The sequence below is a fragment of the Orcinus orca genome, chromosome 8 (genome assembly GCF_937001465.1).
Source record: "Orcinus orca chromosome 8, mOrcOrc1.1, whole genome shotgun sequence".
NCBI lineage: Eukaryota > Metazoa > Chordata > Mammalia > Artiodactyla > Delphinidae > Orcinus > Orcinus orca.
This window is the reverse complement of record NC_064566.1, coordinates 42,986,136-43,001,704: the sequence shown is the minus strand read 5'-3', so window position 1 is coordinate 43,001,704 and position 15,569 is coordinate 42,986,136. Positions and strand designations below refer to the sequence as shown.

Below are 15,569 nucleotides of genomic sequence, written 5' to 3'. Positions count from 1 at the left end.
AGCCTATCTTAAATGTGCTCTGAACATTTACCTTAGCCTACAGTTGGGTAAAATCATCTAACATAAAGCCTCTTTTATAGTAAGTGTTGAACATCTCATGTAATTGATTGAATAATACTGAAAGTGAAAAACAGACGGGTTTTATGGGTGCAGAATGGTTGTGAGTGTATCGGTTGTTTCCCCTTGTGATCGCTGTCCAGCATCATGAGATAGTGTGGTACCACTTATCACTAACCTAGGAAAAGATCAAAATTTAAAATTCGAAGTACGGGTTTTAGTGAATGGGTATTACATTCAAACCTTGCAAATTTGAAAACTCCTTAAGTTGAACCATCCTTAAGTCTGAGATTGTCTCTACTCTGATTCACCAGGTCTGGTTTGGGGCCAACTGTCTGAGCTTTAACCTGACGTGCAGGTGAGTCGGCTGCAGGTGGTCTATGAACCAAATGTGGATGGATCCACACCGTGCTGGAAGAAACTTGAATCTCTTCATTTTATTAAGGAGGGAAAACTATTTCCCAGTGATGGAGGGGATCTTGGAAGTAGTGGCAAAAGTAGACAGGATGGGCTGGGGCTTTGGAGCAGAATTGATGTGAAGTCTCATCCTGTCTCTGTCATTTGTAGCCTCATACAGACTTGGGTAGGTCGTTCTGCTTCTCTGAGCATCCGATTGCTCATCAGCCTGCCTCACTGGCTGAGAGATGTGATTGGAGGGACCCATGCAAAGCATAGGATAGAGACTCGTGCTAGGTATTGCACATGCCCTGAATTAGCGTATTGGTTTCTCAGATTCCTGATTCATCCTTTGAATGTGAGTTGAGCTGCTGCGTATACACCCCGTGATTTCTCTTTATTTCACAAGATGAAATGCTCTAACCACAATAAAGGAAATGAAACAAAAGAAAAATAGTTCACCCACAAGCGTGCTATTCTAACACAACTGTTTTCATTTTTCCTTTTAGCCCTTGTCTGTATGCAGACATATTTCTGTATAGCTGTAATCATATGTAGACTCAATTTTGTATTCTGCTCTTTTCAGTAAACCTTAAGCAAATGTTTTCCAAATGGTTACAGAGTCTTCAAGATGATTTTTAATGGTCTTACAATCTGTCATCCCACAGGCTGAATTTATTTAACCATTCATCTATTATTGTACATTTAGATTTTTTTTCCCCTACAGTTTTGTGCTATTATAAATAATACTTGGAGATATGGCTTCATCCTGTTGTAGATTAGTTCCTTGGGGTGAATTCCCAAGAGCATGATTTCTGGGTTAAAGGGCACAAACATTTTTTGGGGGGCCTCTGGATGGATTGCTAAACTGCTTTCCATAAGACTTGCGTCAGTTTACCATGCCACCAGCAGTGGGGTAAGGTACCCGTTTCAGCATTTGGCCTGCATTAGATAAATGGTCATTTTTACAAAGATTTGGCTCAATGGTGCCTCATTGTTTACTTGGTATTTCTTCTATTATGATAAGGTTGAATATGGCTTTATTATTGTCTCTTTTGGGTTTAATTTTTTTGCTTTTGTTATAGGCAGGACCTAGCCATGTGAGGTCAGGTTTTCTGCTCAGAATTTTTTAGATTCTTGGATTTTACAGTTAAAAAAAAACAAACCAAACTACCATTACCCAAACCCAGAGCCCATCAGTATAATAAATACTTTGGACATATTTTACGGTTGGATTAGCTGTTTGTGATCTTAACATCCTTGCAGGTCACCGGTTAATAGGGTGATACTTGGAGAGGAGAGGGGCTCTTCCTCTTCTCCTTGGAGTCCGCTTTGTTCTTTCCTTCCACTGTCATTCCCCCATTTCCTGTCCCCCTCCTTCCCTGTAAATACTGTTTTTGTCTCCTTGGAGATAAAACATGAAAGGATCAGCTTTTCAGTCATGCTCCTTCAACTTATAAAATGCAGGTTGCCTAAATTATGTAGTACGGAACCAGGTTAAAGAAAATCACAGCATTGTAGCAAATTGCCTTTAACTGCACTGCAAAAGCAAATGTCTCAGAATCGTAGAAAGGTGTGTTTGAGGGTGTAATCTTAGCTAGTGGTGAAGGGGGAGTCTGACTTGTTTTTCAAGTCGGTCTTGAATAGCTTTGTTCTGGAATGCTTGCCCTCCTCAGCATGACAGAGTTTGCTTGATGACAGACTCTTTCACTCTGCCGTGCATACCAGGGCCGCAGAACTGGTTTGCTTATTTGCCTGGGGTAAATGATGGAAACGCCTCCCTCTTGCAGCAGCACCCAGCATGAGAGGGGTGACTCTTGTCCCCCAGGTGCCCTTACAGTGGCCCCTGTGGTTGTCACTTCCCCCCACCCCCCAAGGACCACGAAAGCGCTGAAGGACACGCACTCCCTTGAGCAGAAGACACAGTTTCTTGGCACGTGGACGCCCCCCTTGGGTAGTGCTGCCCCAAGTGGGCGACAGTCTCATGTTGGCCGAATAGCCAGGCGTCTGTACATAAGAGAGTGGTCATGGCTCTATTGCAGTTTAATTCGCTAATGAAACAAGACGGAGCGCATTTTCCCCTCCTGCACACCTCCCGGGCTGTTTGAGATGAGGCACAATTAATTTATTTGTACTGTCTGTGGAGGCGTATGCCAGCTAATGTAGTGCAAAAGCTTTTATCTTTCTGTTTGTAATGAAGAGGGGCAGGCTGCTGGCAAATTGACAAGGATTACTGATGACTCATTCTCGGACTGCAAAGTGCTTTCTTCTGAAATGATAAAATGCGTGTACACACACACGTAGGTGCAAACCTAGTTCCTGTTTGAAATGGGCAGAACTGGTTTGGGAAAGTTCAGGTGCCCCTGAAACACTGCAGGAGAAAGAAAGAAAGAAAAGGCAGGTGAAGCTATTTCTCCAGCTCCTTGGCGTGGCCCGACTGAGGGCAGGACCCCTTGCTCAGTGGCGGCCCTGCCTTTCTGAGACAGAAACTCCCTGCCCAACCTCGAAAGGCTGGCTCCTTTGTCCGGTAGGCAGCCTTCCTCCACGGCCACCTCCCAGTGGTGCCGGGCAGACGCATGCCTGGTTTACCTGGGGGAGCCTGCCCTCTGGGCTGCTTCCTATCCAGGCAGCACCTTGGGGGCTTGGCTTTGTGAGGCTGTGAATTCTGGGCCTGTACAACGTTAGCCCGGGAGTGGAGTGCACTGGGTTCCTTCCGGCCTTTCCCTGAGTTCCCCAGGCCTGGGCCTTGGCCATGGCTGTGTTAGTTGTGAACTGCTCTGTCACCCCACTTTGACATGCTTTGGAAGAAGTAGTTTCTATAGTAGCTTACATTTGCTTGGCTCTGTATGGTATATAAGGCATTCTGGCATTACAACAACTCTGTGAGTTGGTTATATTGTTATCCCTGTTTTATGGATAAGGACATTGAAGTACAGAGAGGTTAAATAACACGTTGATGACCAAGGAACTAGCTGGTAAAAAGGCAGTTGTGATGAAAACCAGGACTTTGGAGTCTAAAACCTGATCTTGTGGTCTTTTAATGACATTCATTCATTAAGGATAAAATTAAACATTTTCTGTATAAGAAGTATATAAATTATTGGCCAGGGAAGCTATTCAAGAATTACATGAGGGCCTCCCTGGTGGCGCAGTGGTTGAGAGTCCGCCTGCCGATGCAGGGGACACGGGTTCGTGCCCCGGTCCGGGAAGATCCCACATGCCGCGGAGCGGCTGGGCCCGTGAGCCATGGCCGCTGAGCCTGCGCGTCCGGAGCCTGTGCTCCGCAACGGGAGAGGCCACAACAGTGAGAGGCCCACGTACCGCAAAAAAAAAAAAGAATTACATGAGAGAATACAGGCATTTCTATAGTTCTGTGGAAAAGAAGGAGGGTCATAGGATACTTTCTGAAGACCTGAAAACAGTCTGTTTTGCCCCATTTTGCACTGGTCTAGAGAAATAACCTCTCAAGTGCAATCTAAATGTTCCTTCCTGTGTCAGATGGCTGGTCAAGCTGGCTGTGCAATGTGGGCTCAGTATAAGTGCCCCAGTCGGTGCTGTGGCCCGGGCGTAAGTAACGCAAGTCACTGCGTGGCCTTCTTGACTTTCAGAGCTGGAAGGAACCATGGAGATTTTACAGACGAGGAAACTATGGCCTAGAGAGCGGGAGATTTTGTGTTAGGAGGAATTTCATTCATTTATCCCACCATCCATCCGTGCGTCTGGCAAATGTTTATTGAGGCTGTGCTGGGCTGGGAGATAAAGCTTGGGCTATGAATGAAACAGAGTCCTGTTTCAAGGGACGTGCAATAGTGGGTAACACAGCTGGGCAGGCACTCACAGTGTGGGGTTAGGGCTGTGGCGTCTGAAGTGGGAGGGCTCTGTTGGGGGGATGGTCAGTGGGGGCTTCCTTAGAGGAGTGGTGCCTACGGTGAGACTTGAAGGATGGACCTGAAAGTCATTGAAACATGGAGAACCTATGTCGACTGACAATTGGGCCCTTCCCAAACTCAAATACAACAGAAGTCGGTGCCACTGAAAAGGCTTTATGTGCTTGGAAACAACAGGTGTTAGGCTCTGTGAGATTCAAGCACATGTAAGAAGTGCTCGCTCCAGGTCCGTCCCAGCTACATGTGCTGTTCAGCACTCAGAAGGAGGCTCCTCAACTGAGATGCTCCATCAGTGTGCAATGGCCACTGGACTTCAAAGACTTAGTACGAGGGGCTTCCCTGGTGGTGCAGTGGTTGAGGGTCCGCCTGCCGATGCAGGGGGCGCGGGTTCGTGCCCCGGTCCGGGAAGATCCCACATGCCGCGGAGCGGCTGGGCCCATGAGCCATGGTCGCTGGGCCTGTGCGCCCGGAGCCGCAACGGGAGAGGCCACAGCAGTGAGAGGACCGCGTACCACAAAAAACAAACAAACAAACAAACAAACAAAACCTCACTGGCAGCTATTTTTATATTGATTACAGGTAGAAATAATATTTGGGTTGTTGGGTTAGTAGATGTTATTAGAATCAATTAACACGTGTTTCTTTTTTCCTCTTTTTTTTTTAAATCTTTATTGCAGTATAATTGCTTTACAATGGTGTGTTAGTTTCTGCTTTATAACAAAGTGAATCAGTTACACATATACACATGTTCCCATATCTCTTCCCTCCCGTGGCTTCCTCCCTCCCACCCTCCCTATCCCACCCCTCTAGGCGGTCACAAACCACCGAGCTGATCTCCCTGTGCTACGCGACCGCTTCCCACTAGCTATCCACTTTACGCTTGGTAGTGTATATATGTCCATGCCACTCTCTCACCTCGTCTTTTTTCCTCTTTTAATGAGGCTACTAGGAAATGTGCGACGACACGTGTGGCTCGTGTTGCGTTTCTGTTACGTGGCGATGCTAGGTGGAGAGCGAGGCCTGGGAGAGGAAGCGGGTAGGTGACGAGAGCACGGGATTTAGAGTGAAGAGGTGTGAGTCGGGTCCCAGGGGCACAGCCTATGGCAGGCCTGCGCATCACTGCACCTCTCTGCCCTCGTAACAGGGCACTAACAGTCTTACAGCTGGGGCTAAGAATGAAATCAGAATGCCTATGAGAAGTCCACCCCATTATGAGGGGTGGCTCTCCTTGTAATAAAACAGTTTAGGGTGAAGACAGGATATGCCATGCAGTATATACCGATATTTTAAAAGACAGATGAGAAATTTGGCCAGTTGCAGAATAAGAGGCTGGTGTGTGGGAAATGCATTCAGCACACAATGAATTACAGACTGGGGGTGGATCTGTGTGAGATGCTGTGGATAAGAAAATTCCATTTCTGTTGCACTTGGCTTGCTCTGCTCCAGGAATTCCCTCACCCCTCACATCGGAGTTTGCATCCAGGCTTTCATAGTCCTTGTTCCTTGTTTTGTTTAGTCTCCAAAGGCCAACAAGGGCTAACCATTTCTTTACTACTTTTTTATCTTTGGGTATTTAGTATTTTAATCCTAAAACTCAGCACTCATTAAATGCTTGATGAACGAATTGTCATTCTGTCAGTATTTACTGAAGATCTGGATGTGTCAGGTATCTGCTGGGCTCCAGAGATGCTGCACTGAACAGAAAGCTACCCCGATCCCAAGATGTTCATTGTGGGGAAGGAGACAGTTAACAGGCTAAGGTAGAGAGGACTGCAGGAGATAGGAAAGCGTTCCTAACTGCTAGATCTTGTGGCCCAAAGGATAACTTGATTAAAGATAGCGAAGGAGAGAGCTAAGAGACAGTTGTAGCTGGCTGGAGTATACTTTCTTATAACTCCCTTTCAGACAGTGAACCCCAAGAGCTGAGTTTGCTTGGGATCTTACCAGCCCCCAGCCCGCAGGGGTTTCCAGCACTGTGGCAGTGTTCGATATTAACGTTACGTTTGTGTATTAGTTACACTTTCCATTGTCGGTTTACAGACCGCAAGGAGCAAAGATGTTGCAGAACACATGGAGCAAACTGTTAGCCCTTCCCATCAGGAGTGACCTGGGCTAATTGGAAGGCTCTCACAGGACCGGTGGGGTAGAGGCAGTTTGGCAGGGCCAAGCAGGGGCTATTTGGGGGCATGAAGTAGCTGTGACCTGGCATAGGATGGCAGGCAGGCAGACAGTCATTTCAGCAGGAGAGAGCATCTGATACTCATCCCTTCGGGCTAGTCTTATAATAGTTGCAGATAAATAAGCTGCCTCCAGTATGTTCCCAGAATATCTCTGTCTGCAAGATGTCTTTGAGGGGATGTTTGACTTGCGAGCATGCGGTTGATAAAATAAATACATTTTGAAAATGTAAACCTCTCTATGAGAGGTTTTAGTCTCTTCTCTCCCCTGGGAAAAATAAGGCCCCTCTTGAACCTCTCTTCTCCCCTCAGTGTAGAATTCCTGCCATGCTTTATAAGAAGAAATATTTTTGGAATGTAGCACCTGCAGAAATACAAAGGGGCTGTGCCCAAACCATTGGGCGGTGGCTATGGTGTGGATGGGTCGGTCCTTGGTGGTTTGTGAAGAGATAGCAGCCCTGACACCTGCAAAGCATTTGAGGTGCTGGGCTAGGGTTGGAGGAGCTGGAATTCAGAGGCACTTAAATTGCTTTTAGCTGGATTTTGTGGGCAGGCAGCTGGATTGGGCCATTCTCTCTAGTATTAGAGAATCCTTACTGTTCAGTCACACCTGGCTAGAACAGGACTTGGCACCTAGAAAAGTGCCTGGCATGGTATAGGAACTTAATATATGGTTGTTGAGTGAGTGAATGACTGAATAAATGAGTGAGTGAACAAATGAGATGCTTTTCTGGGCTTTGGAGATCTTGTTGGATGAGCGTGCCCCTGGTCCTTGCTTCTTGAGGGTAGTCTGTAGACCACCAGCAGCCTCACTTTGTTAGCATAGGATTCATTCGAGGATCTTATTAAAATGCAGGTTCTGATTTAGTAGAGCTGGGACTTGGCCCAAGAATCTGCATTTTAACACGTTTCCAGATGATGCCAATAGTGCCAGTCCATAGGCTGTACTTTAAGTAGGGGTTCTATTAAGGTTCAGGCTCAGTAGTTGTGGCTCGCGGGCTTAGTTGCTCCGCGGCAAGTGGGATCCTCCCGGACCAGGGCTCGAACCCGTGTCCCCTGCATTGGCAGGCGGATTCTTAACCACTGCGCCACCAGGGAAGCCCCTTCAGTGCAGTTTTCGATGTGTGTATATGTTGTTGTTTTTACAAAATGAAATTTGTCTGTAGTATTTGTCTATAGTATTTTGTAATTTTCTTTTTCTTATAAATAGAGTTTTCTTTTTATAACTTTCATGTCAGTAACTATGATATTGCAGTTGGTAACATTATTTCATAATGAGATAGGTAATTCTGTTTCATTTTGCCTGCTACCTCTCATTTTTTAAACCCCTGCTTTTGGGTTAACGTCAGTGCCTCTGTGGTTTAGGTCAACTGTATCTCTGTTAACCTATTCCTGCGAGTGGAATGGTAAAGCCCAAGACTAGTTTGAAAATGACTCTCATGGCCCTGTGAATTGTTCATTCTCCAGCTTCGTGATCCTCATTCCTATTAGCATGTGGCTTCACACTCCTGTCAGCGCTCTGAAACTTGCTCACTTTTGACCATTCATCCCCTGTGGTTGCTGGAATCCAGATTTGAGAGCTCACTTTTCTTACTGTGAACGCAGCAGTCTACTCAGGGCAGCCTGATACTGCATTAGCTTTTATAGGTGCCTCATCACACTGAGTCATTGAGCTCGTGGGCAACCCAGTCCCTTAAGACTTTCTCATGTGATCTTCTCTACCCTATACTTGTGAGTGAGTGAGTGAGTGTGTGTGTGTGTGCGCATGTGCGTGTTTTTTTTTTTTTTTTTTTAGCGAGGTGCATAACTTGACATTTATCCTTATTAAATTTCCACCTTGTTAAAGTCAGCCGGTCATCATATCCTTTGAGATAGTATCAGGAGCAGACTCTGTTATCCTTCAGAGTCACTGTCCCTTCCAACTCCCAGTCACTGGCAAATTCCAGTGTCAAATGATTCAGCAAATCCCAGCAGTCAGTTACGTCTCCATCCTCCTCACTGGATTGTGAGTTGTTTGGGGCCAAGACCATACCATATTATTTTTCTTAAAAAAACCAATCCCTACTTCTGTTTTTATTTTACATGGCCTAGCGGATACCCAGAAAATGTTGCCATGTGGATATTTGCTTAAACTCCATGGTTGAAGGCATGGTGGTAGTGGTAGTATCATAGTGATGACAAATACAGAGAAGTCAAGGCTGGGTCTCTGGGTGAGGAACTTACAGTGGGGTTGGACAGCGTAAAAACTGAGTATCAGTTGTAGTAAAGATAAGTACAGAGACTTCTGGTGTTGCCCAAGGGTTGCCTGTTTTGCTTGAGTTCATTGTTGAGAAGGATCATTGATGCCTTCCAGGGAGGCAGGCGGTGGAGGGATTCCTCAGGGCACAGTAGGTGAATGGCAGGACGTCGATGGCAGGGGACGTGTTGTATGCTGTGAGAGCTGATGACAGGAAAACCACCCACCCAGCCTTTGAGAATTGGGTTGAGTAATGATCACAGAGAGTGTTCCTATCTGACTGTCCTACGAGATACAGAACAAAAGTTGGCTTCTTTTTCCTCTCTTTATTTATGTATTTATCCCCCCCCCCACCCCTTTTTTTTCTTTTTTGTCACACCTCGCAGCTTGTGGGATCTTAGTTCCTTGACCAGGGATCGAACCTGTGCCCCCCCTGCAGTGGAAGGACAGAGTCCTAACCACTGGACCACCAGGGAACTCCCTCTTTTTCTTTTTATAGTCATTGAGCTTAAGGCTCACAAAGTTAAGACCTACTCGCCATTGATTACGCCTTAGATGAGAGGCTGAACTGAGACCAGAACCCAGGAGCTCAGATTCTTCTCCCTTGGCCAGTCGTCATGGTGTGAAGGTGGCCTGGTGGCTCCTCCATTTACCCACTTTGGTGTCTGCCTTTGGCCCCATCAGCTTTCCTGAACCTCAGACCCCTCACCTGTGAAAGGAATAATACCACCCCCCTTGCCTTTGTGGTGGTTGTGAAACACCGGAGATGGTGCTGTGAGAAGTGAGCCCTGGGCGCTGGGCTCTGGACACAGCTGCTTCTAAGTAAAGACCTACTGAGGTGGATGACAGTGAACTTGGCAGCATTTCTTAACCTCAGGAGAGTTAAGGGGCAGCAGCCTGAGGGTTCCAGCTCCCCCGGTGTGGCTGTGGTCTTTTGCAGGCATGAAGGCAGCTCTGGAGCCCCTGCTTCCCACCCCCAGCAGTTTCAGCTCTCCTGGTTGGGACAAAGGCCCTTGTTTACTAAAAGGAAAGCTTTCTTCCAGGAAGAGGGAGAGGTTCTTTAGGGGCTGGGTCCAGTCACAGGGAGTTCGAGCACCTCCAGCCCTCCAGCCCTGGTCTTCTTGGAAACTTCAGGGCTTCTTCATTGCGTGGGACCTTAGTTTTTGCTGCAGGATGAGGTTGCAGGATTCTGGAGTAGACACTCAACTTACCTCTCCTGCTGCCTCCGGGTGTGGTAGATACAGATACAGATGCTGGTATCTGTCATGCTTGCCTCAACTACAAGGTTGGTTTATATTTGTATATAGGTGCATGCCTACTTAAACAATGCACATATATGTGTGCATGTACATATATTTGTAAACATGTGCATTCACCACTAGATACACAGAAATACACAAACGCCCATTTTTTTAAAAAAAGAAAATGCAAGCTCTAAAATTATATTTGAGCTTGGTTTAGTCTTTCTTTTGTGTTGATTAAATGTTAATGTGCTGCAATTATTTTAATTTAGTAAAGGAAGTTCAAACAGGGAGATGGGAAGAAAATAACTACAGCTAATTGGCAAGAATCCGAGGCTATCCAGAAAAGTAGTCTAACCAGCAGAAGTTGAAATGTTTTAGGTATCTGGTTCAGGAGTTTTTTTGTTTTTTTATTTTTCCCTTTTCCAGTTTAGAACTACTGATGGCTTCCCTTCCAAAGGATGGCCATCTTCTCTTTTCTTTATTGTTAGCCAGGATTCTCTTTCCCACTCCCTTCCTCCCAGTTCCTTTTTGGTTCATTCACTCTGAGTCTTGCTCAGTCAGCATTGGGGAAAGGGGGGTTTTGCAGGAAGGATTAGAAAAGGGAGAGGAAGAAGAAGTGGCAAAAAAAATCTTATCCTCCCACAGTGGTTCTCTGCCACTCTGGTCCCTGCCCCAGACCTGGGGTAGCCATTGGGCAGAGATGGGGTTAACACATTTGCCATTCCAGATATTTCCATGTATGTTAGCTCATCACTACCCTAGGAGAGAGCACATGAGGACGCTGAGGCGTGGCAATGTGAAATGCATTGCCCTCGTACAGCAGAGTGGTGGAGTGTGCATTCCAGCCCAGCCCTCCAAGTTAAGAGTCAGGCTCCCTGCTAAACTCCAGCTCCTCAGGCCGATCTTTGCCTGCCCTCCCTGGCTCCTAACCTGCTTTATATTTTTTGAGTGCCTGCGACGACGTGCTATGCACTGTTCTGGGTGTCAGCTGATGTATCAGCCTCTCACTGAACTGTGAGATCTTTGAGGGTGGGGCCCGTGTTTATTACTCATCTTTATCTCTCCAGCATTAGTGCCTGGCCCAGAGTTGGCCACATGCCTGTTGAAGGCTAATTGAACAAATGCTTGTATGTTTTTTCTGACAGCCATCTAAATTTTGAGCAATCCAGATACCTACGACTTCTGTATCTCAGCCTTGCAGAAGTAGCATATAGTAGACCATGCTTTATCTAGACATCTAGAGAAGGGGATAAGGCAGTCCGTCAACCACTGCATCAGTATGTGTGAATTGTGAACAAAATTTCCTTTAAAATGTTAATATGATTATGGTATTTCTTTACTCTGGCAAAGTTCTTTCAGATTTCTGTCTATGAATCTACACGTAATATCCTGAAATTCCAACCGCATCCTTTTTCTTCCTCGCATTCACTATTTCTGTTCAAAACCGGAATATGTGAACATGTTTACAGCCTATTAAGACCAAAGAGATTTTTTTTTTCCTAGACTTTTTTGTTTGTTTGTTTTGGTGCCACTGCCCCACCTAGAACAAACTTTTCAGGAAGCACAGGTTTGCCTGGAAGCAATGTATCTTAAAATAAAAAAGAACTCAATTTAAAGAAGGAATATGGAATTGAAAATATTATTTGTATTTAGGATTCTAGATATTTTGTTGAATTCAACTAGTTGTAAAGTGGGATAGACATGATCACTTCTCTTCCTTTGAAGATAGGATTTATCAATGGTTGTTCTTAAAACTAAAAAAACTCTATGAAAATTCACTGTATTCTAAGTTTCAGATGAAGGTATAATCCTCAAAGCTTATTGAATGGTGCTTGAACATATTAATTAAATAGAGAATTTTTATCAAATTTGATGGTCATGTGGAATGTGATGGGCTCCAGCTGGAACCTTGGTTTTTTATTCTTACCCATTCACAAAGTAATATACGTAAAGTGGGGTGGGGAGGGAAGCAGGAAATGTTGCTTTGAGATAGGCAGCCAAATGAAGCTTTTGCTTCTCTTTTATTTTTTTGTTTTTTAATCTTTTGGCTGCACCATGCGGCCTGCCGGGATCCCAGTTCCCCGACCAGCGATCGGACCCGCGCCCCCTGCATTGGCAGGGTGCTTCTCTTTTAAATGAGTTGTTATGCATGAGAATGTATTTTCTTTTTAAAATTTACCCATAATTTTCTTATAAGATTTTGTAAAACCTTTAAAAACAGTTGGACAAAATTATAAACACCATTTTTTATTATTTTGTGAGAAATAGTCTGCTTCTTCAGAAGCAAAAATGCTGTCAGAACATGTGTGTATATATATTGGGTTGGCCAAAAAGAAGTTCATTCGGTTTTAAGTAAAGATAGACACACTTTTCATCTTCACCAAGAACTGTATTGAACAACATATTCACTAACAAAACGAACATTTTGGCCAACTATATATATATATATATATATATATATATATATATATATATATATATATATATATATATATATGATGTGGTCAATAATATTTTAGGGGACTTTAAAAATATTTAAGTGTTGGACAATCCACCCATGCCTGGGCTGGAAGTCATTTGTACTCCAGTTGGGTCCTATATGCTCTGCATGGTGGGGTTCCAGTGTGGATGAGCCTTGCTTGCCTCTCAGCGTCACTCTTATAGTTTGCCCGGTGATTGGAGGAGGAGGGGGAAAGGAAACACACTTTGCCCGGTAGCAAATCCAAAAATTTGTTCTCCTATGCAAAACATGCACCAAGAGTAGACGTGGAGGTGTATACGGCAGAACAGATTTAGGGGTGATGAAGTAATTTATATGGCAGAAAAACGTACAAGAGGAAATTCAGTACAGGTACCAGCTGCCTTAAAGAATGGACTAGGCAAAAAACAGCAGTTACTGCCCCCGCCTTCTGAGCTGACCCCTCAGTATCGATAAAGATTTACCAGCCTTTAAAGAATGTTTTCTAATTTTAGCCCGAAGAACAGGTGCCTGACAAATTGATCAAACTGCAGTTTAAACTTTTGTTCCTGCAAAGAGGAAAATACTCCCTTGACCTCAAGAGAATTTGAAGAGGTGATGTGTTTAAGCCCCTGTGCTGCGCCTGGCACCTGGGTCTCCGCCTGGGTATCGGAAGGTGGGCGTGGAGCTCTAACTTTGGTGGGGAGGGGTATAGATTCTGGAAATCAGCTGTTCACGAAGAACATCCCCTCTGTTTAATAGAGGAGGTAGAGGGGCAGTGGGAACCTGTCTGGCAATCTTCTGCGGTTGGATCCCCCACTGTTTTTTTTTTCAGTTTCAAGTTAGAAAATCTTTGGGTTTTCTGTGAGTTACAGTCGTCCTTTGGTATCTGCAGGAGTTGGTTCCAGGAGCCCACATAGATACCAGAATCTGTGGATGCTCAAGTCCCTTATGTGAAATGGCTTAGTCCAGTCAGCCCTCCATATCAGTGGGTTCTATATCCGAGGGATATGGAAGGCCGATGTATTAACTTGCCTTGTTGACAACTCCTTAAGACAACCCTGCGTGTAAGCTCTGAAAATCAGAGCAGTAGTCTAGCCTCTCCTTTTCTCAGCAGTTAATTAATTGACTCAGTACTTATTAAAGGTGATATTGGTTGAGTCAGGTCCTGTGGACGCATCTAAGCAAGATAAGGGTGCAGCCTTCACGGGCTTGACACTGGCTGGATAGACCTGTTGACGGGCTCTGGTACAAGGTCCTGGTACTATGGGAGCATGTGGCGGGCCCCCCAAGACTGGACTTGGGTATCCAAGAAGGCTCACTGGAGGAAGTATCATCCTTGCTGAGAGGGGAAGAGTCTTGGAACGATACATGCAGCATCTATGTGCAGTGGTGAGTGTTCCAGCACTGAGGGCTATGTTTGGATTGCACTATAGGTATACTTTGACTTGGTCTGACTTCTTTGCTTTGTGGTCCTGTTTTATCTGTCTAATTATCTACCTACCTATTTATCTATAATTTTAATTATCGTAAAATGTACAGAACATAAATTTACTATTTTAACCATTTTTAAGTATAGAGTTCAGTGGCATTTAAGTACAGTCACATTATTTTGCTACCATTATCACTATCCATCTCCAGAACTGTTCTCATTTTGGAAAACAAACTCTGTGCCCGTGAAACAATAACTCCCCATTCCTTTCTCCCCTCAGCCCCTGGCAACCACCATTCTGCTTTCTGTCTCAATGAGAGTGATTATCCTAGGGACCTCATATACAATGAATCATACCGTATTTGTCCTTTTGTGACGGACTTATTTCACTTAGCATAATGTCCTCAAGCTTTATCCTTGTAGTGGTTTTCCTTCCTTTTTGAGGATGCATACTTTTCAACGCCCCATTTTATTTTAACAAGCATGTGTGAAATACTCACCCACCAACACATGAATTAGTTCTCTAGTCCCTTTACTGAGAAGTCATTCATGCATTTGTCCGGCCACCCATCCATCCGTCTTCCCTCCCTCCTTCCTTGATTACATGTTACCTGCCAGACATTGGGCTAGTGACTAGAGATACAAAGAATACCTCTATCTACTCCCCACCCCAAACTTGTATTCTCTGAGGAAGAAGGACTCAAACAATTAAATTACTAAGCAGTATCAGTGAAACGGTAATTGTGTGTTTAAAGTTCCATGAGATAGAGGAAACACAGCAAATCTGCATGAGAGCCAGGGAAGGCTTCGCTGAAGAGGTAGCACTTGAGGTGGCCTTTGTGTGGCAGCCTTAGAGATGGCTAAGGGGAGGAAAGACGTTTCAGAAAAGAGGACCAACAGAGCAGTGGCTGGGAGACTTGGCTATACAGACAGGCAGTCTAGTTGGGTAATTATCAGTTTAGACTCTGAAATCAGACTGTTCAGATCCTGGCTTTGAGGATCCATGAGCCAGGTGGGAAATTTACTTTCTCTTTTGGTGTCTTAATTTCCTTGTTTCTGAATGGGAATAATGATAGTACTTTTCTAATAGTGTTGTTATGAGAGTTAAATGCATTGACAGATAAAGTGCTTAGAATAGGGCCAGGTACAGAATATACACTCTGTAGGTATTAGCTATTATTGCTACTGAAATGTTTAGAGGAACATTAAGTCCTTAGATCTACCTGAAGTAGGCTATCATCTGTGCATTGTGTTTGCATTTGAAGGTTGCAGCTAGACCTTGGAGATTGGTTGGGTGGATCCTAGTGGCAAAGAGGATTCAAGTATCCACAAATGTCTGACCTCTAAGCTTTCTTGTATTCAGATGCTTGAATACCTCAATTTGTACCTGAGTTTCCTTAAATTTTCTTAAAGTCGGAATAATTTCTTAAAAATTACAAAAACAATGGAACATAAAAAAGTGTAAAATAAAAATCTGTAATGTCACCCTCCTAACAGAGTAACTGTTTCCTTTTTCTTTTCACTTTATTTCTGTAGAAATATGCATAAAACTAGAGTTGTAATTACATATATATACACATAATTATATATATATACACATATACACACAATTTTGTATTTTGCTATTTATTTATGTATCTCTCTTTTTGCCGGCCTATCTGTCTATCTACCAATCTATCTAC

General features: G+C 44.4%; 1 protein-coding gene across 10 annotated transcripts in view; it reads left to right on the top strand.

Annotated features, from left to right (window-relative positions):
- TEAD1 (TEA domain transcription factor 1) overlaps positions 1 to 15,569 on the top strand; it is a 262,180-nt gene that overhangs the window by 47,338 nt on the left and 199,273 nt on the right. The window contains exon 1 of one of the 10 annotated variants that reach the window (XM_049713803.1): positions 13,636 to 13,847. The exons of 4 other annotated variants lie outside the window; for them this stretch is intronic. In XM_049713803.1, coding sequence (XP_049569760.1) covers positions 13,722 to 13,847 — 126 coding nt within the window. In that variant the 5' untranslated portion in view covers positions 13,636 to 13,721. Of the gene's footprint in view, positions 1 to 13,635; positions 13,848 to 15,569 lie in introns of those variants that run through there. 5 more of the 10 variants (XM_049713801.1, XM_033404477.2, XM_033404482.2 and 2 more) reach the window with 5 other exon arrangements.